At 41.2% G+C, this 20162-nt stretch overlaps 1 protein-coding gene across 5 annotated transcripts in view; it reads left to right on the top strand.

Annotated features, from left to right (window-relative positions):
- Positions 1-20162, top strand: part of abcc4 (ATP binding cassette subfamily C member 4 (PEL blood group)) — a 471758-nt gene that overhangs the window by 50776 nt on the left and 400820 nt on the right. For all 5 annotated transcript variants that reach the window (XM_072577875.1, XM_072577874.1, XM_072577873.1 and 2 more), the window contains 2 exons: positions 17209-17298; positions 19966-20129. In XM_072577875.1, coding sequence (XP_072433976.1) covers positions 17209-17298; positions 19966-20129 — 254 coding nt within the window. The remainder of the gene's footprint in view (positions 1-17208; positions 17299-19965; positions 20130-20162) is intronic.

The raw sequence follows: 20162 nt of genomic DNA, 5'->3' as shown, positions 1-20162 counted from the left end.
TCATACACAAGCTCCTTCCTTCCTTCCTTCCTTCCTTCCTTCCTTCCTTCCTTCCTTCCTTCCATCCTTCCATCCTTCCATCCTTCCTTCCTTCCTTCCTTCCTTCCTTCCTTCCTTCCTTCTTTCTTTTTTCTTTTTTCTTTTTTCTTTCTTTTTTCTTTCTTTTTTCTTTCTTTTTTCTTTCTTTTTTCTTTTTTCTTTCCTTTTTCTTTTTTCTTTTTTCTTTTTTCTTTCCTTTTCCTTTTTTCTTTTTTCTTTTCTTTCCTTTTCTTTCCTTTCTTCCTTCCCTTCCCTTCCCTATCCTCCCATGTACACACACAGACACCCCTCGGACTGAGACGCACAGATACATACCCCAGCGCGCGCGCCCTCTCTCTCTCTCTCTCTCTCACACACACACACTATAATGTGCACACTCACTCCGTTGCTCTACCATGCACACAGATATAAGTTCTGGGGTGAATTTACCTTTGCAGAATTCCATTTTATTTTGCTCCAAAACAGCATGAATCCATGTAAAAATATGCAGAAAAGCTGAACTATCTTGAATGTAATTTAAAAGAAGTTCTTGGATTTATGTATCAAAGAACAGAAACCAGCATATCTAATTTTAAAAGAGGAAAGGTTTAATTTAAAATCGTTTAATGTATCACATTTCCGTGCCACTGGATTCCTTTGGCTATAAATTCTGTAATCATGATCTTATCCTCAACAATCACCTGATGAAGGAGCAGTGCTCAGAAAGCTAGTGTTTCCAAATAAACCTGTTGGACTATAACTTGGTGTTGTGTGATTTTTAACTTTGTCCACCCCAGTCCAACACTGGCACCTCCGAGTGTATTTAAGACAGTGATAGGTTCTTGATTAATAAAGGGATCAAGGATTATGGGGAGAGGGCAAGAGAATGGGGCTGAGAAACGTACCAGCCATGATCAATTGCTAGAGCCAATTTGATGGGCTGAATGGCCTAATTCTGCTCCCACACCTGATGGCCTTATTGCCTAAAGGCAGTCTGTGAATTTAATACAGTCCCTGCCACACTTCTGTGACATCATAAGTGACAGCTTTCAGACATCTTTATGATACCTGCGGATAATTTTTTTTGTGGGGTGGGATCTGAAAATGTGAAAACATTGTTATAAATGGGCTGAAAGCTGAATATGAAGTTGGAAGTCAGACTTCTGAGGATTTTAAGTACATTGAATCAGAACTCAGGCTGAGCCAGTTTAGTGTCAAGTTTTGGTGGAAGATATAAGCTCTACTGTTGCTAGTCAAATAGCACCTCACTGAAAGGATGCAGCAGCTTTCAAAAGTGTAAAAGAGGAATTGTGAAGTCTAACTAGATAACTGAATTGCCTAGGCACCCACACAAGACCAGATCTAGTTTTGAAGTATTAGCGTAGAGTATAAGAACAAATGATCCCAGGGTGGAAGGTATTATTTGGGCAAAAAAAAACTTGGAAATATGTTAAATAGAGAACTGTGTTTTGAAGTTTCCATCATTGGGAAATTCCAGAGCATGAAAATTCTTGTTTTTAGCAATACGTCTTCAGTAATACAACTCTTAATTGTAGGAGGACTTGTATTTTTTTCTTGCAGGAGAGGAAGGTAAATGTTGTTCTTTAGCTTGAATATTTAAAAAGATGAGAAAGATAGTTTAAAAAAAACCTTTAGTGGTGGAGACACGCTGTTGGTGAGATTGTAGGTATAGCACTTTTCGTGCAAATAGTGGAAGAAGTTCTAAAGGGTATTTAACAGCAATACTTATTAAATGCGACAGCAGTTAACTCACTATTGGATGACATGTCTGCAACAAAGTGTGTGAAGGAGAAGGTACTGAGAATTGATATTGCAGTTTTAATACAGTGCAGAGATTTCCAAATGGAGAGTGGGTGGATCACAGCAATTAGCCAACTAATTGTTTAGCAAGTTCTAAAACAGTTGGAGAGACTGGAAAAATAATTTTTAGGGTGGCATGGTTGCACAGTGGTTGACATGACCTGGATTCAATTCTCACCTTGACTGTCTGTGGAGTTTGCATATTCTCCCTGTGTCTGGATGGATATTCATGGATGTACCAGTTTCTTCCTACAGTCCAAACATGTGCAGGTTAGGTGGATTGGCCATGCTAAATTGTCTGCAGAATCAGAGCTATATAAGCTAGGTGCACTAGTCATGATAAATATGGGGTTAGGGTCAGAGGCTAGGTCTTGGTGAGATACTGTTTGGGGTGTTGGTGCAGTCTTGATGGGCCAAATAGCCTCTTCCTGTGCTGTAGGGTTCGATGAATCTATGATAGAACTTGAATATCAAAAGAAAATATGGGAATATAATCTGTTGCCATTTTAATTATAGGTTAATTTATCTTAAAGAAAGGATTTGTGGCAGTTTGCTATCACCTGATATGGACTGAGGGAATGCGTCACCCCTAATAGAATGAGAGGACAAGTGATGGAAATTGATATTTTCAGATCAACCTGTTCAGAGATAATATTCAGAAATGGAGCAGTGGAACTTGAACCTAGACCTCTTGATTTAGAAGTAGTGAGAATATCACTGTGACACAAGAACCCCTGGTGATGGATATATTGGGGAAATTGGATTTGAATCGAATACATAGTGAGGAGGGACAAGTAATCAGTGTGTTTTATAGGATGTGCTTAACAGAAATAAAAGTTGTCAGATAAAAGTGAATCCTGTTTAAATACAGTTACTTTTGGGGTACAACATGTCTGATATTAACATCTGCTCATGTTGGCTGCCATCCAAAAGGTATAATCCTCTTTCATCACAGGTAGTATTAAGGAAACAGGTAGGCTGCAGAAATATTGCGGTACTTCGTAGGGTTTATTTTCTGCTCCATATAATGAAGCAACTGAATAGTTAACATTTCAAGCTGATCAGACAACAATTGGATTTAAAATGCAAAGTTTAGCCCAGCTGCATTACTTTCTTCATGCCTTTAAAATTCCTGGTGCCTCAGATGATGTCTGTGGGTTTGTTGGTCAAATTTTTCCAGTTTAAAGTAATTTATCAATAAAAATATGCATAAATTAGACCATAAACCACCACAGTAGTTATGTAATAGTTGTTGCCAGTATTTTGAATAAACCACCCAGCAACCTTCATGTGGAAAATGGTCAGCTATAATTTGACGGCACTTTTAGCCCTAGCTGATGGAATATACTTTGTCCTTTATCTTAGTGTTTTAAGTGTTGAAATGCTGAGCAAATTTTGCGTATTTCATGCAGATTTGATTGGTTCACAGTCTCACCAATAATGAAAGGCGAATGGAAAACTGGTGTTTCTAACCACTTGAAGTACAATAAATCAACCTATTTGAAATGACTTAGATATATTTGCATTCACTGCAAATCAAGAACATGTCTTTTTTAATCTTCAGCTATGGTCATTGTATTATTAAGGAGTAGTATTAGATAAACCAGTGGGCTAAAGGTAGATATGTTCCCTGGCCCTGATGTATCATTGGATCCTAAAGAAGGGTAGTTACAGAGGTAGTAGGTGCATTGATAGTAATTTTTTAAAAATTCTTTACATTCTGGAGTAGTACCAGTGGATTGGAAATTTGCTAAAGTGTCACCACTTTCAAAAATGGTCAAAAACAAAGAGTGGGTAACTACAGGCTAATTAGCCCAACATTCATTATTGGAAAAATATTGGAATAAATTATTTAGGAAGTAATAGTAGAACCTTTGGAAAATCATCAATTAAACAGGCAGAGTCAACGTGACTTCATGAAATAGAATTGAATAGAATAGAATATGATTTATGAGAGTTTTTTGAGGAAGCCTCAACTAGAGTGGATGGAGGGAAACCAGTCAATTTCCAGAAAGTGTTTGACAGGTAACTCAAAAAGTTAAATTCCATGGTGTTGGAGGTTATATGTTGACATGGACTGCAAATTGGCTCATGGGCAAGGAAGGAAACAGCAAAGGGGGATAGGAAGTTCTTTATCATTTGGAGACCTGTGGCCAATGGGGATCCACAGGGATTATAGCATGGATGGCAACTGTTTACATATATGTTAATGACTGGAAGGAAGAAAGTGAATGTAGTGTTGTTCGATTTGCAGGTTTTTAAAATTTATTCATTTGTAGGATATGGGTGTCGCTGGTTGGCCAGTGGTTATTACCCATCCCTAGCTGCCCTAGAGAAGGTGGTGGGGAGCTGCTTTCTTGGACTACTTCCACCTGCTGTGAATTGACCCACAATGCCATTAGGGAGGGAATACCAGGATTTTGACTCAGCAACAGTGAAGGATATATTTCCAAGTGGTGAGTGGCTTGAAGGGGAACTTGAAGTTGGTGGTGTTCCAATATATCTGCAGCCCTTGTCCTTATGGATGGAAGTGGTTGTGGGTTTGGCAGGTGCTATCTGAAGATATTTAGTGAATTCCTGCATGAGCTTCAGTGGTAGAGGAAGTGGATGTTTGTGGATGTAGTGCCAAATGAGCAGCTGCTTTGTCTTGAATGATGACAAGCTTGAGTGTTGCTGTGTCTTCTCTCATCCAGACAAATGCGAAGTATTCCACCACACTCCTGATTTGTGCCTTATAGATAGTGGATAGGGTTTAAGGAGTAAGGAGAATTGTTACTCATCATAGTATTCCTAGCCTCTGACATGCTCTTATAGATGCTGTTTATGTGGTGAGCCTAGTTGTATTTCTGGTCAATGATAACCTGAATGGTGTTGACAGTGGGGGCTTCAGTGGTGGTAACATCATTGAATGTCAAGTGGTGTCTAAATTGACCATCACCTATAGGAGAGATGGCTTGGCATTTGTGTGGCGTGAATTTTACTTGTCACTTGTCAGCCCAACCCTAGATATTGTCCAGATCCTGTTGCAATGGGATGTGGACTGCTTCAGTATCTGAACATTTGTGCTGAACATTGTGCAATCATTGGCAAGCATCCCCACTTCTGATGATGGAGGGAAGGTCATTGATGAAGCAGCTGAAGATTGGACCCAGGACACTAATGTGAAGAACTCCTGGTAAGGTGACCAACCTCCAACAATCACTACTCCCTTCCCATGTGTCAGGTACGACTCCAGCCACTGGAGATTTTTGAACCCAAAGTCATATTGATTCCATTTTGCCAGGGCTCCTTAATGCCATTCTCTGTCACATGCAGCCTTGATGTCAAGGGCTATCACTCTCACCTTTCATCTGAATTGAGCTGTTTTGTCCTCCTTTGAACCAAGGTTATAATGAGGTCAGGAGTTGTGGTCCTGGTGGAACCCAAACTGAGAGTCAGTGAGCAGGTGCTGCTTGATAGCACTGTTGATGACACATTCCATCATTTTACTGATGGTTGAGAGTTGACTGATGGGTGGTAATTGGCCAGATTGGATTTGTTCAGCTTTTTATGTACAGATCAGACTTAGACAATTTTCCACATCGTTGGATAGATTGCCAGTATTGTACCTGTACTGGAAAAGCTTGGTAGGGGAGAAGCAAATTATTGAGCACAAGTCTTCAATACTATTGCTGGAATGTGGCTGGGCTGGTAACCTTTGCACCATCCAGTGTCTCAAATCGTTACTTGATATTAAGTGGAGTGAATTAAATTGGCTGAAAGCAGTATCTATAATGCTGAGGACCACAGCAGGAGACTGAGTTGGATCATTCATTCGGCACTTCTGGCAAAAAATTGCTGTGAAAGCTTCTGCCGTGTCTTTTCTACTGATGTTCTGAGCTCATTCATCATTGAAGATTGAGATGTTAATTGAGCTTCCTCCTCAAGTGATTTGTTTAATTATCCACCACCATTCATGACTGGATATGGCAGGACTGCAGAACTTAGATCTGAACGGTTGGTTGGGGACCACTGAGCTCTCGGTATCATATACTGCTTATGCTGTTTGGCATGCAATAGTCCTTTTTGGTGGCTTCACCAGGTTGACACCTCATCGTCATGTATACCTGTTACTGCTCCTGGCATGTCCTCCTGCACACTCCATTGTACCAGAGTTGATGGTAATGGTTGAATGGGGGTGGGGGTATGCTGGACCATGATGTTACAGATAGTGCTAGAATACAGTTGTGCTGTTGATGGCTCACAGCGTGTCATAGTTGTCTAGTCTTGAGTTGCTCAATCTGTGCGAAGTCTGGCATGGTAATAGTACCACATAATACAGAGGTTATTCTCAATTTGAAGATGGGATTTCATCTGTGCAGTGGTTGTGCTTACCGGTACTGTCACGAACAGATGCATCATTGATAATGATGAAGTCAAATTTCTTCTTGTTGGCTCCCTCACCACCTGCGGCTGTTTGTCTAGTAGCTTTGGCCTTTAGGACTTGACCAGCTCAATCAGTAGTACTGCTGCTGAGCCACTCTTGATGGTGGACATTAGACATTGAAATCCCCCAACCAGAGTATATTTTCTGCCCTTGTCATCCTCAGTGCATCCTCTAAATGTTGTTCAACGTGGAGGAGTACCAGTGCATCAGATGAAAACGTTTCCTTACCCATGTTTAACCTGAAGCCATGAAATTTCATGGGGTCCGGAGTCAATGTCGAGGACTCCCAGGCCAATTCCCTCTTGATTTTATATCACCATGCAGCCACCTCTGCTGGGTCTATCCTGCTGGTGGGACAAACGATATCCAGGGATGGTGATGGTGCCTGGGACATTGTCTGTAAGTTATGATTCCATGAGAACGATTTTGTCAGGCTGTTGTTTGGCTAGTGTTGTGTGTGACTATCTGTGAGACAGCACTCCAAATTTTGGCACTCATCCCAGATGTTTGTAAGTGGGACTTTGCAGGGTCGATTGGGATGGTGACTTTTCTGGTGCCAGGGCCAATACCAGGTCACAGTCCTACAGTATGGAAACAGACCCTCTGGTCCAATCAGTCCATGCTGAATATAATCCCAAACTATTAAGTAATCACACCTGCCTGCTCCTGGTCCATATCCCTCCAAACTTTTCCTATTCAGGTATCCATCCAAGTGTCTTTGAAACATTGTAATTGTACCCGCATCCATCACTTACTCAGAAAGTTGACTCCACACGCAAATGATCCATCCTGTTTCATTTCTTTAAGACTTAGTAAACATTGGTACAGCTGACCGGCTTGCTACACCATTTCAGAGCGCAATTGTAAGTCAAAGACAGTGCTGTAGGTCTGGAGTCACATGTAGGCCAGACCAGGTAAGGATGGCAGATTTTCTTTACTTAAGGACATTAGTTTTTCCAACAATCGGCAGTGTTTTCATGGTCATCAGTAGATTCTTAATTCCAGTTTATAAAATTATTTTTAAAATTGAGTTCAATTCTACCATCTGCTGTGGCTAGATTTGAACCTGGGTCCTCAGAATCTTACCTTGGATTAGCAGTCTAATGATAATACCACTAGTTTTCAATGACAAAAAAAATGGCAGAAGGGCAGATGGTGAGAAGGATGCAAACAGTTTACAGCGAGATAATGATAGGTTAAGTAAGTAAGGAAAGTCTTGGCAAATGTGAGAAAAGGAGAATTTGGGGATATGAAACACATGAAACACAGCTGGCATGCAGATGCAACAGGTAATCAGAATTTTGGCCCTGACTTCAAGGGTTTTGGTGTGCAAGACTGGGACCATTTTACGCTAAATGAAAGAGATGCCTTTATTTTAGAGTCATACAGCTTGTAAACAGGCCTTTCAGCCCAACTCGTCCATTCTGAACAGGTTTCCTAAACTGAGCTAATCTGTTGGCCTGTGTTTATCCCATATTTCTCTAAGCCTTTCCTTCCCATGTACCTGTCCAAATGCTTTTTAAGTGCTGTAATTATGCCGGCCTCTACCACTTCCTCTGGCAGTTGTTCCATATATGCACCACTCTCTGTATGAAGAAGTTGTCCCTCAGGTCGCTTTAAAATTTTTCCCCTCTCTTATTTAAACCTATGACCCCTAGTTTTGGATTCCCCAATTCTGAGAACTATCTTGGTTATTCACCTTATCTAATCCCTTCAATATTTTATAAGCCTCTATAATGGAGTCATAGAGATGTTACAGCACGGAAGCAGACCCTTTGGTCTAACACGTCTATGCCGACCAGATATCCTAAAGTAATCTAATCCCATTTGTCAGCATTTGGCCCATATCCTACTAAACACTTTTTTAAAATTTATGTATCCATCCAGGTACCTTTTAAATGTCGTAAATGTACCAGCCTCCACTGCCTCTGGCAGTTCATTCCACACACACACCACTCTCTGCATGAAAATGTTGCACCCCAGATCCTTTTTAACTCTTTCCCCCCCCCCCCCCCCCCCCGCCAACTTAAACTTATGCCCTCTATTCTCTCTACAGCTGTAATCCTTCAACCCTGGTGCCATCCTTCAAAATTTCTTCTGAATCTTTTCAAGATTATCATTGTTTTTCCTACAGCTGGGAGACCAGAATTGAATGTAGTATTCCAAAAGTGGCCTAACCAATGTCCTGTATAACTGTAACATGACTTCTCAACTCCTATACTCAATGCACTGACCAATAAAGGCAAGCATGCCAAATGCTGCCCTGTCTACCTGCACCCTTTCAAAGAACTGTAAACCTGCCTCCCAAGGTCGGTTTGTTTGATAGCACTCCCCAGGATTTGCCATTAAGTGTGTAAGTCTTGCCCTGATTTGCCTTATCAAGATGCAACACCTCATATTTATATAAATTAAACTCTAGTTGCCACTCTTCAGCCCATTGGCCCATCTGATCAAAGTCCCATTGTACTCTGAGGTAAACCACATTCGCTCTCCACTACTTTACCAATTTTGGTGTCAGCTTCAAACCTTTCCTCTTGTATCCACATTCAGATCATTTATGTAAATGACAAAATGCAGTAGGCTTGGTACCGATTCTTGCGGCATACCACTGGTTACAGGCCTCCAGTCTGAAAAAGAACCCACTACCAGTACCCTCCGTCTCCTACTTTCAAGCCAGTTTTGGGTCCAATCATCTTGTTTTGTCTATCCTTACCAGTCAGTGTGCTATGTGGTACCTGGTTGAAGGCCTTGCTAAAGTCATGTAGACAAGGTTTATTGCTCTGCTTTCATCTATCTTCTTGATCCCGTATTTAGGGAAAGATATGGCATGTGGGCGGCACGGTGGCGCAGTGGTTAGCACTGCTGCCTCACAGCGCCGGAGACCCGGGTTCAATTCCCGCCTCAGGCGACTGACTGTGTGGAGTTTGCACGTTCTCCCCGTGTCTGTGTGGGTTTCCTCCGGGTGCTCCGGTTTCCTCCCACAGTCCAAAGATGTGCAGGCCAGGTGAATTGGCCATGCTAAATTGCCCGTAGTGTTAGGTAAGGGGTTGATGTAGATGTAGGGGTATGGGTGGGTACGCTTCGGCGGGGCGGTGTGGACTTGTTGGGCCGAAGGGCCTGTTTCCACACTGTAAGTAATCTAAAAAAAAAATCTAATCTAAAAAAAATCATATCATTAATTGGAGGCAGTTCAGAGAAGGTTCACTCGGACCATGAAATCATTTATTGATTGTTGGAAAATCCCATCCAGTTCACTAATGTCTTTCAGGGAAGGAAATCTACCATCTTCACCTGGTCTGGCCTACATGTGACTCCAGACCCATAGCAATGTGGTTGACTCTGTTAGCCTCTGAAATGACCTAGCAAGCCATTCAGTTGTACTAATCACCACAAAGTCTCAAAGAGATGAAATCAGACAGATCACCTGGCATCAATCTAGGCACTGGAAAAGAAAATGGCAGAAACAGCTCTGTCGACCCTGCAAAGTTCTCCTCACGAACAGCTGGGCGCTAGTACTAAAATTGGGATAGCTGTCTTTGAGACTAGTCATGCAATAGCCTGACATAGTCATATTCACTACCCACATAGAGTAGTTCAGCAGCAGTAGGGTCATCGAGTCCTACAGCACAGAGACAGGCCTTTTGGCCACAGTGGACCATGCCGACCAAAGTGTCCATCCACGCTAACCCCATTTCGCTGCACTTGGCCCATATCCTTCTAAATCTTTCCTATCCATGTATTTGTCAAAATGCCTTTTAAATATTATTAATGTACCCATCTCAACCACTTCCCCGGCAGCTTATTCCATATGCGTACCATCCTCTGTGTTTTTTTAAAAAAGTTGCCTCAGGTTCGCTTTTAAGCTTTTCCCTCTAACATAAAACTGATGCTTGCTAGAGTCCTAGCTTGTCCAACCACTCCCTGTAACTCAGGTCCGTGCATCCTAGCAATATCATTGTAGATTTCTTCTGCATTCTTTCCAGTTTAAAAAAAAATCCTTCCTATAGCAAGGTGACAAAAACTGAATATAATACTCCAAATGCGCCTCATCAATATCCTGTAGAACTGCAACATAACCTCCTAACTTAGTGCCATGACTGATGAAGGCTAGTGTACCAAAAGCTGCCTTCCCTGCCCTGTCTGTCTACATGTGACTCCACTTTCAGAGAACCATGCACCTGAACTCCAAGGCCCCTCTGTTCCATTACACTCCTTAAGATCCTACCATTCATCATGAAACTCCCGAAGAAGGGCTCATGCCCGAAACGTCGATTCTCCTGCTCCTTGGATGCTGCCTGACCTGCTGCGCTTTTCCAGCAACACATTTTCAACCATTGATTTGACTTTCCAAAATGCAAGACCACACACTTATCTATATTACATTGCATTTACCATTTCTTGGCATACTTCCCCAGCTGATCAAGGTCTCGCCGCAATTTCTGATAACCTTCCTCGCTGTCCACGCTGCCACCTATTTTAGTGTCATCTGCAAGCTTACTAATCATGCCTTATACATTCTCACCCAAATCAAAACAAAAAGCAATGAGCCTAGCAACGGCCCCTTGTCACAGACCTCCAGTCCGATGAGCATTCCTCCACTATCACCTTCTGCTTCTTATCATTAGACCAATTGTGTATCCAATTTGCCAGGTCACCTACTTTCCATGTGAACGAAACTTTCAGAGCAGCCTGCCATGTGGGTCCTTATCAAAGGACTTACTGAAATCCATTTGGACTACATCTACCACACTGTCCATGTCAACCTTCCTGGTGTCTTCTTCAAAGAGCTCTAACAAATTTGTGAGGATCTTCCATGCACAAAGTCATGCTGATTACTCCTAATCAAACCGTTTTTTCAAATGCATGTATATTTTATCTCAGAATCTTGTCAATAATTTATCTGTCACAGATACTAGGCTTACTGATCTGTAGTTCCCAGGTTTTTCTTTTCACCAGAATGTGTTATCATCAGTGCTACTAAGCAGCATCTGCTGAACAATAACCTGCTAAATGACGCCCAGTTTGGGTTCTGCCAGGACCACTCAGCTCCTGACCTCATTAAAGCCTTGGTTCAAACAAGGAAAAAAGAACGGAGTTCCAGAGGTGAGGTAAGAATGACAGCCCTTGACATCCAGGCTGCATATCAAAGTGATAGAAGTTGGAGTAGGCCATTTGGCCCATCATGCCTATTCTACCATTCATAAAGATGAATGCTAATCTATCCATTGTCTCAGTTTCTCCGATGCATCATCCCCATAACCCTTAATTCCCCTATCATTCAAAAACCCATCCAACTGTGATGAAGTGTGGCATCAATGTGCACTAGCAAAACTAGAATCAATGGCAATCTGGTTAGTCATGTCTGTCACATAGTAAGATGATTGTTATTGGATGTCTATCATTGCTCAAGAGCATCTCTGCACGAGCTCCTCAAAGTAACATCCTAGACCCAACAATCTTCAGTTGCTTCATTCATGACCTTTCCTCCATCATCAGGTCTGAAGTGGGGATGTTCGCCGATGATTGCATAATGTTCAGCACCATTCGTGATGACTCAGACACTGAAGCAGTGCATGTCCAAATGTTTCTCAATATTTAGTGTTGGGCTGACAAGTGGCAAGTAACATTCATGCCTCACAAATGCTGGTCAATGACTATCACCAATAAGAGATAATCGAGCACCGCCCCTTGACCTAAAATGGTGAATTTCTCCACTGTCAACAACCTGGGAGTTATCATTGATTAGAAACTCAACTGAACTCATCACGTAAACGCAATGGCTAGATTAGAATCCCCTCAGTTGAGGACAGGCTCCGAGCTTGCTGGCCACAGCCACTGTTCTGCAGGGAAAGTTCTCTTGATCTGAGGCATTGCCTTCCTTTTTTGTTTTTTGTTTTGTTTCTTTGGGGCTGTGTTCAGCTGCACCAACCACCACCACCACCACCACCACTGCTGCTGTTCAAGCCTACTTCTGCTGCTGCTGTTGCCTAGGTCACCGGTTCCACCACTGCTACCTGGGCCTGTCTCTTACAAAATAAATAAGTGCAGTGGCTACAAGAACAGGTTACAGACTGGGAATACTGCAGGGAATACCTCACCTCCTGACTCCTGAAAACCTGCCCACTACCCACAAGGCACAAACTAGGACTGTGATGGAATGAGTGCAGCCATAACAGCACACAAGAAGTTTGACACCATCCAGGACAAAGCAGCCCACTTGATTGGCACTATATTCACAAGCATCCACTCCCTCAAACACCAACACACAGTAGCAGCAGTGTGTACTATCTAATAAGATGCACTGCAGAAATTCACCAAAGATCCAAAGACAGCACCTTCCAAACACACGACCACTTCCATCTAGAAGGACAGGGGCAGCTGATATATGGGAACACCACCTTCAAGTTTCCCACCTTCTTGATTTTGGAAATATATTACCATTCCTTCACTATCGCTGGATCAAAATTGTGGAGTTGTCTCCCTAATGATATTCTGGGTCAACCCACAGCAGGTGGACTGCAGCGAATCACAGAGGCAACTCAATACCCCTTTTTCAAGGGCAACTAAGGACAGGAAGTTGGCCAGACCCCCACAAAATGGAGGAGTTGTCTTATGAACAAAGGCTAAACAGGTTTCTGCTTGAGTTTCGAAGAATGAGAGGTGGTCTCTTGATTCTTAAGTGGCTTGATAAAATGATGTTTTTCCTCCTAGAAGAGTCAAGGACCAGAGGACATAGTCTCAGAATAAAGGATGCCAGTTTAGGACTAAGATGAGGAATTCCTTCTCTGAGGGTTAAGACTCTTTGAAACTCCTTTCCACAAACAGCTGTGTAGTAATGTCCTTGTGTATATGTAAGGCTGAGCTAGCTAGATTCTTGATCAATAGGGGAATCAAAGGTTAAGAGGAAAAAGCTGGAAAGTGGAGATGAGGAATGTTGGATCAGCAATGGTACTGTTGAATGGCTAAGCAAGTTCCAGGGTTAGATGTACCTTCTCCTGTTTCTATTTCTTATGGTTTTATTTTCCAAATCTCCGAAAGCCACTTAGGTCAGCTTTGTGTGCTCTCACTCCCACTTACCTCCACTTCAATTGAACTTTGATTCAACACCTCACCCCACAGCTATAAGCCTATTATCCCTTGTGTGTCAAATTAGAAGATGAGTTTTTTTTAAATTGCACCTGTGTGATGCAAATTGTACTGCTGTACTAGAACTTTAGTGGAATCTCCAGGAGTGATTGGAAACTAGGTGAGTAACTTATGTTACCCAGGTAAAAACAATGACTGCAGATGCTGAAAACTAAATACTGGATTAGTGGTGCTGGAAGAGCATTGATTTCGCTGCTCGTTGGATGCTGCCTGAACTGCTGTGCTCTTCCAGCACCACTAATCCAGTACTTATGTTACCCAGCCTTGTAAGGAATATTTGTGATGATCTTGAATTTGAAGTTCTTTATTCTAAGTCTTGAGAGCAACCAATATTTATGGATATGCTCCTGACAAGTGGTGGTACTGGGGCTATGTGGGATCAATTTTGGATCATAGTTTTAGTCAACAGCAAAGAAAATGCTTTTTAATTAATTAACAAATTCTACATTGTGTAAACTGCCAGTTTAATTTTCTTCTCCAGTCCAAATGCCCATACCTGACTTTCTGCAAATGCTCTGGATAGGACATGCGTAGCTTCCAAATGTAAGCAAATAAGGGAGCATATCCCTTATATTAGAAAGTTTACATGCAAGTGGTGGAGTTTCCTGGCATGTGTAATTCTCACGTAAGTGGCAGCATTACTGGTACCATTGTGTTTTTGATAGGCTGCTTAAACCTTGGAACTGGCTGTGTTATTTCTGATGTTTCATAGAACTACAATGTCAGAGATTTAGGGTGTAGGTTTGCTCACTGAGCTGTAGGTTTGATATCCACATGTTTCGTTACCTACACCCTAAATCTCAACCTGAGCTACAAACCTTGTCAGAGATTTGACAATAGACAATAGGTGCAGGAGTAGTCCATTCAGCCCTTCGAGCCTGCACCGCCATTCAATATGATCATGGCTGATCATTCCTAATCAGTATCCTCTTCCTGCCTTATCTCCATAACCCTTGATTCCACTATCCTTGAGAGCTCTATCCAACTCTTTCTTAAACGAATGCAGAGACTGGGCCTCCACTGCCCTCTGGGGCAGAGCATTCCACACAGCCACTACTCTCTGGGTGAAGAAGTTTCTCCTCATCTCTGCCCTAAATGGTCTCCCCCGTATTTTTAAGCTGTGTCCTCTGGTTCGGCACTCACCCATCAGCAGAAACATGTTTCCTGCTGCCAGAGTGTCCAATCCTTTAATAATCTTATATGTCTCAATCAGATCCCCTCTCAGTCTTCTAAACTCAAGCGTATACAAGCCCAGTCTCTCCAGTCTTTCAGTGTAAGGTAATCCCGCCATTCCAGGAATTGACCTTGTGAACCTACGCTGTACTTCCTCAATAGCCAGAATGTCTTTCCTCAAATTTGGAGACCAGAACTGCACACAGTACTCCAGGTGTGGTCTCATCAGGGCCCTGTACAGCTGCAGAAGCACCTCTTTGCTTCTATACTCAATTCCTCTTGTTATGAAGGGCAGCATGCTATTAGCCTTCTTCACTACCTGCTGTACCTGCATGCTTGCCTTCATTGACTGGTGTACAAGAACACCCAGATCTCTCTGTACTGCCCCTTTACCTAAATTGATTCCATTGAGGTAGTAATCTGCCTTCCTGTTCTTGCCACCAAAGTGGATAACCATACATTTATCCACATTAAACTGCATCTGCCCACTCACCTAACTTGTCCAAGTCACCCTGTAATCTCCTAACATCCTCATCACATTTCACCCTGCCACCCAGCTTTGTATCATCAGCAAATTTGCTAATGTTATTGCTAATACCATCTTCTATATCATTAACATATATTGTAAAAAGCTGCGGTCCCAGCACAAATTGTTTGATTTGTTTGATAGTTGTGCCGATGCTGCTCATTTGACAAGGTTATTCTGTCTTTGTTTTTTTTTTCAAGGGATCGTAAATGCAGAGATTCTGATATATCTGGGTTTATCTACATAAAGAAGCTTTTAAGTTTTCTAAAATAAAATTTGTACAATGAAAGAAGAATTCCAGTTCTCCCAGCTCTGGTTTGTCTTAGTTTTAGCAATCTGGCTGTCCAGAGCTGTTGGTCAGTTTCAGCTGGGCAGTCTAAAGAAACAGCTACAGTAGAAGGAGGTTCCATGCTAAATCTCTCTGCCTACTCTCTCTCCTGTAAGAACCTGTGTCTGTTTACCTTTATGCCAAGAGGGTATTTATGGGGACTGTTGTATGCATTTGGAACAGCATCATTTAAGTAGGGATAGTCTGTTGGGTTTTTGGATAGGTTATTATGTATTTTGTTCTCTTTTTTTGTTTTTGTTTCATTCGACATTCTGTAATTAAATTCTGTTTTGTTTAAAACTGAGGGTTTTTGACCAGTTGCATCGTTCCTGAAATATCCATGACACACCTACTTAAAATGATTAACAAAGTTAGGGTCTGGGCTTCCTCCTTGAAATATTTTGAGGGGTTCTGGCCTGGTCCATAACATAGTACAGAACTTGAGCTTCGTTCTCATTTTCGTTCTTAGTGCAGTCAGGACTATTTATCAAATGCTATCCAATTGTAGGATTACATTTAACATCAGGCGCTTTTGAGTTTTCCAATTACTGGCTGTTTGGATTTGGTCATTACTTTGCTTATTATAGACAGCTCCAGGATATACAGTTCAATGTGATTTATCAGTCTTTGGGATGTATGGTCAATATTCCTAGTGTCTAATTGGTATTGAAATTGATATGCGAGATATCTATCTTGTGTGACTGGACACAAAGCAAACAAAGTGGTGAATATGTTGCTAAGAATTACACTACCATCCAATCCAAATTAGTCAGGCTAACAACGCACTGCTAGTACTGGATATTACAGAAATAATAACAGGACCCTCTTCTCTTCAGACAGAACATGTATCTACATTGTATCTGTTTGAAATAAGCAAATAAGTGACACCTATTCTCTGGTTCATCAGATTTTGTAAATTGACTGTCAGCTATCATCTAACTGATGGCAATGCCTCTATAAATCAGAATCTAATTATTAACCAGTCAACACACTTTTCATGCTATTGTTCCCTTTTCACATTAGTATTCTTGCACCCATCAGTAAATTTGAAGACAAAACTTTGACACTGTCTTTTTTTCAGCAATACAAAGGCACGGCGGTGGGGGGGTGGGGTTCTGATGTTTTTATACTTTATCTAATTGATAATTGTACCCAATATAATTGGAAACTTCTGGAAGAATCCAACTCAGGGCTGGGAAGTAGAAGCTGTTGCTTGCAAAATTTTGTTTTGAACTTGTATGACAAGTAATTCTTCTATAACGCGATGGTTGCGTTCTTGTGTAACCCTGCATTATAGAAATGTTGTGCTCTAGAATCAACATTTTGTGTGATGATGTAATCACATAACAGCCAATACATGTTTTAAAAATGAATGCTTTATACAGTGCCCCCAATTTGTCAATCGTGTTACAGCGAAATCACATTATCGAAACAAGAGTTAAAGCAGAGTGACCTGTATGTGATGTTTGTAATAGCTAAGGGAATCGTTTCAAGGATTCATATGGTACATTTAATAAGGTAATGTTTTTAGAACCTTGTCTTGGAAAAGTTATTTACTTAAGATACTTAAATTTCTTCTTCTTATTCATTTCTTTTAAACAGTCTTTTGTTTGATTCTTTCACTTGCAGTGCATGGGAGCATGTCTCCCAACTAACTACATTTAACACTAATATATCTGATAGGGAATGCCATTCATGAACCAAACAATGCTTGTTGTTTATGAACTACCATTTGAAATTAATTCAGAGTAATAACTTTGTCTGTTTCAGGCTCTTCTTCTCAGCAATGTTGCGTTGGCAAAGACAACAACAGGTCAGATAGTGAACCTGTTGTCGAATGATGTTAATAAGTTTGATCAGGTAATGTGTACTATGTGATAATTGGGTGAATGGATAGGGCTGGAGACAGTCACCATTCACGCGTTCACAATCATTCTTGTTTCCATAAACCTCTAACCCTGTAAATGTAATCAATATTTTTTTTTAAAATGCATTTGTATTTTTGTACAATACGAATGCTATAATGAGCGATTTTATTTAGGAAAAACAAAGCATAAACTAAATCAGTGACCTATTCTCAACAGAATGAGATAGACAACTTATTAATCATTAACAAATGAAAAAGTTAATCAAATCTGGCTGCATCCATGAAGAGAAATCTAGAGTTAACATTTTGGGTGACCTGAAACATGACCTTCCTTCCACAGATGCAGCCAGATCTGCTGAGCTTCTCCAGCAATTCTGCTTTTGTTTTTGGTTTACAGAATCTGCAGTTCTTTTGGCTTTTATAAAACATCAAGTCATTGTTAATCTGGAACTGTGTCTTAAATGTCAAGAGTGTGGTGCTGGAAAAGCACAGCAGGTCAGGCAGCATTCAAGGAGCAGGAGAATCAATATTTTGAGCAAACGCCCTTCATCAGGAATGTGGCTGTGAGCTGAGGGGGGGTGGAGAGATAAGTAGGAGGGGGATGGGCGGGGTGGGGGGGCGGAAGGTAGATGAGAGTGCGATACGTAGATCGAGGTGAGGGTAATGGTGATAGGTTAAAGAGGAGAGTGGAGCGAATAGGTGGGAAAGAAGATGGAAAGGTCATGAGGGGGGTGCTGAGTTGGAAGGTTAGAACTGGGATAAGGTGGGGGGAGGGAAAATGAGGAAACTGGTGAAATCCACATTGTTGCTGTGTGGTTGGAGGGTACCGAGGCAGATGATGAGGCGTTCTTCCTCCAGGTATCAGGTGGTTAGTGGTGATGGAGGAGGCCTAGGACCTGCATGTCCTTGGCGGAGTGGGAGGGAGAGTTGAAGTGTTAGACCAAGGGGCATTGGGGTTGGCTGGTGTGAATCACACTATGAAGGCCAATGTGCCACCTGCTGCACCTGCCTGCTTTTCAACAACTGGTCTATGAGGGCATTCAGGCCTTGTTGCACTTCCCCCTTTTTTAACCTATGGTCATTCGGACAATCATCTACTTCCTGTTTTTCTATCAGTGATAACCTCACATTTGTCCACATTACACTACTTTCCTCCCACAGTCCAAAAAATGTGCAGATTAGGTGAATTGAACGTGCTAAATTACCTATAGTGTTAGGTGTAGGGGAATGGATCTGGGTGGGTTGCTCTTCGGAGGGTTGGTGTGGACTTGTTGGGCTGAAGGGCCTGTTTCCACATTAAGTAATCTAATCGAGTCAAACCACATGTATGCTCAATTACCTTATCTACCTGCCCAGCTATCTTCAAGTATCTGTAGACAGTGCAACATCTCTTTGCTCCTCTACATTTCTCAGTATTCTGCTGCATTGTGTGTACCCCCTGACCTTGTTAATGTTGTACTTCACTGAACTGAGCTACATTTGCCACTGCTGTACCCACTTGATTAGTCAATTTTCCTGCATTTTATAGCTCTTCGTTTTATTGCTACTCCAGAACTCTAGTGGCTACACTATTATGGTTGAGGCAAGACCTAATTTAAATATATAAAAATATGAACGTTTTGAATGAAAAGTCGTATTTCCTTTGTTTGAAGAGTAAAATCAAGTAAAGTTGCCTTAGTCCTCCCAGACAATAAAGCTGCTGTCTCATTGGAGGCACACAACTGGTGGTGGTTTTATGTAAAGGTCACCATTCCTTGGCAAGTGATGAGTTTGAGGAGTCCATGGCTAGAGAAGCCATGGACTTAAGATGTTGGCGATTTTAAGGGAATTCAATGGAAAATATTTTAGCGCACAAGGTGCTTGGGATTAGTAACTCAGTGATTGTATAGGTGTTAGATGCAGAAATCCTCAAAACATTTAATAAGTAATGGATGTGTGCTACAAATGCCACGACTCATGACTATGGACTATTGGCTGCGATGTAGGATTATTATCAGCTTTAATGGACAAAATGGGTTGAATGGTCCCTTTCTACACCGTAAATATTTATAATTCAGTGTTTTCTATCTTTCTTAATTGTTCTGTTGTCATCCCCATCAACTCCAAATCTACATAAAATGGACAAAAAACACTTTGGATATTAATATTTGAGAACAGAAATTTTCCATGATATTAGTGACACAGAAATCTTTTTTTAAAGGATGCAATGAGTTATGCATCTGAAACTTGCATTTATTCTAAATGTTGAGTATTTTCAGGAAAATTCTTCATATATACCTTGTTTCTACAAGGTATATTGGATAATGTACCAATTAGCCACCACTAATTGGTACATTATCCACAGTAATATCTTTACCAATCATGCAATCTCTTCTCATTCTGTTATTCACCTTTACATTGGTATCCTTGATAATGTACTGATGGGTTCAAGATAATATTTTGACAAAGTGTCAGTTTTTTCAGAAATATCTTCATAAAACATTGTCTTCAGCCATGCTTAGGCACTAAAATAGTGTTTTCACATGTTAATGCATATGTTGTTAGCTTATCAAATTGTGTATCATTGTTGCAATATATCGTGTGTTCATTTTTCCTCTTCACTCCTTGATCTTTCCAACGATTTTTAATATTGCTTATGTTTTATCCCAACAATGTTACAGCTAACCATATTCCTACATTTCCTATGGGTTGGACCGTTGCAGGCTATTGTAGTGGGAGTACTACTCTGGCAAGAAATAGGGCCATCTTGCCTAGCTGGAATGGTTATACTGCTTATCCTGATGCCAACACAAACCATTTTTGGAAAGTTGTTTTCAGAACTGAGGTATGATAATTTTACAAGAGCCTGAAGTTGAGA

This window comes from Chiloscyllium punctatum, chromosome 9 (assembly GCF_047496795.1).
Source record: "Chiloscyllium punctatum isolate Juve2018m chromosome 9, sChiPun1.3, whole genome shotgun sequence".
NCBI classification, from domain to species: domain Eukaryota; kingdom Metazoa; phylum Chordata; class Chondrichthyes; order Orectolobiformes; family Hemiscylliidae; genus Chiloscyllium; species Chiloscyllium punctatum.
This window is presented reverse-complemented; position numbering and strand designations above follow the sequence as displayed.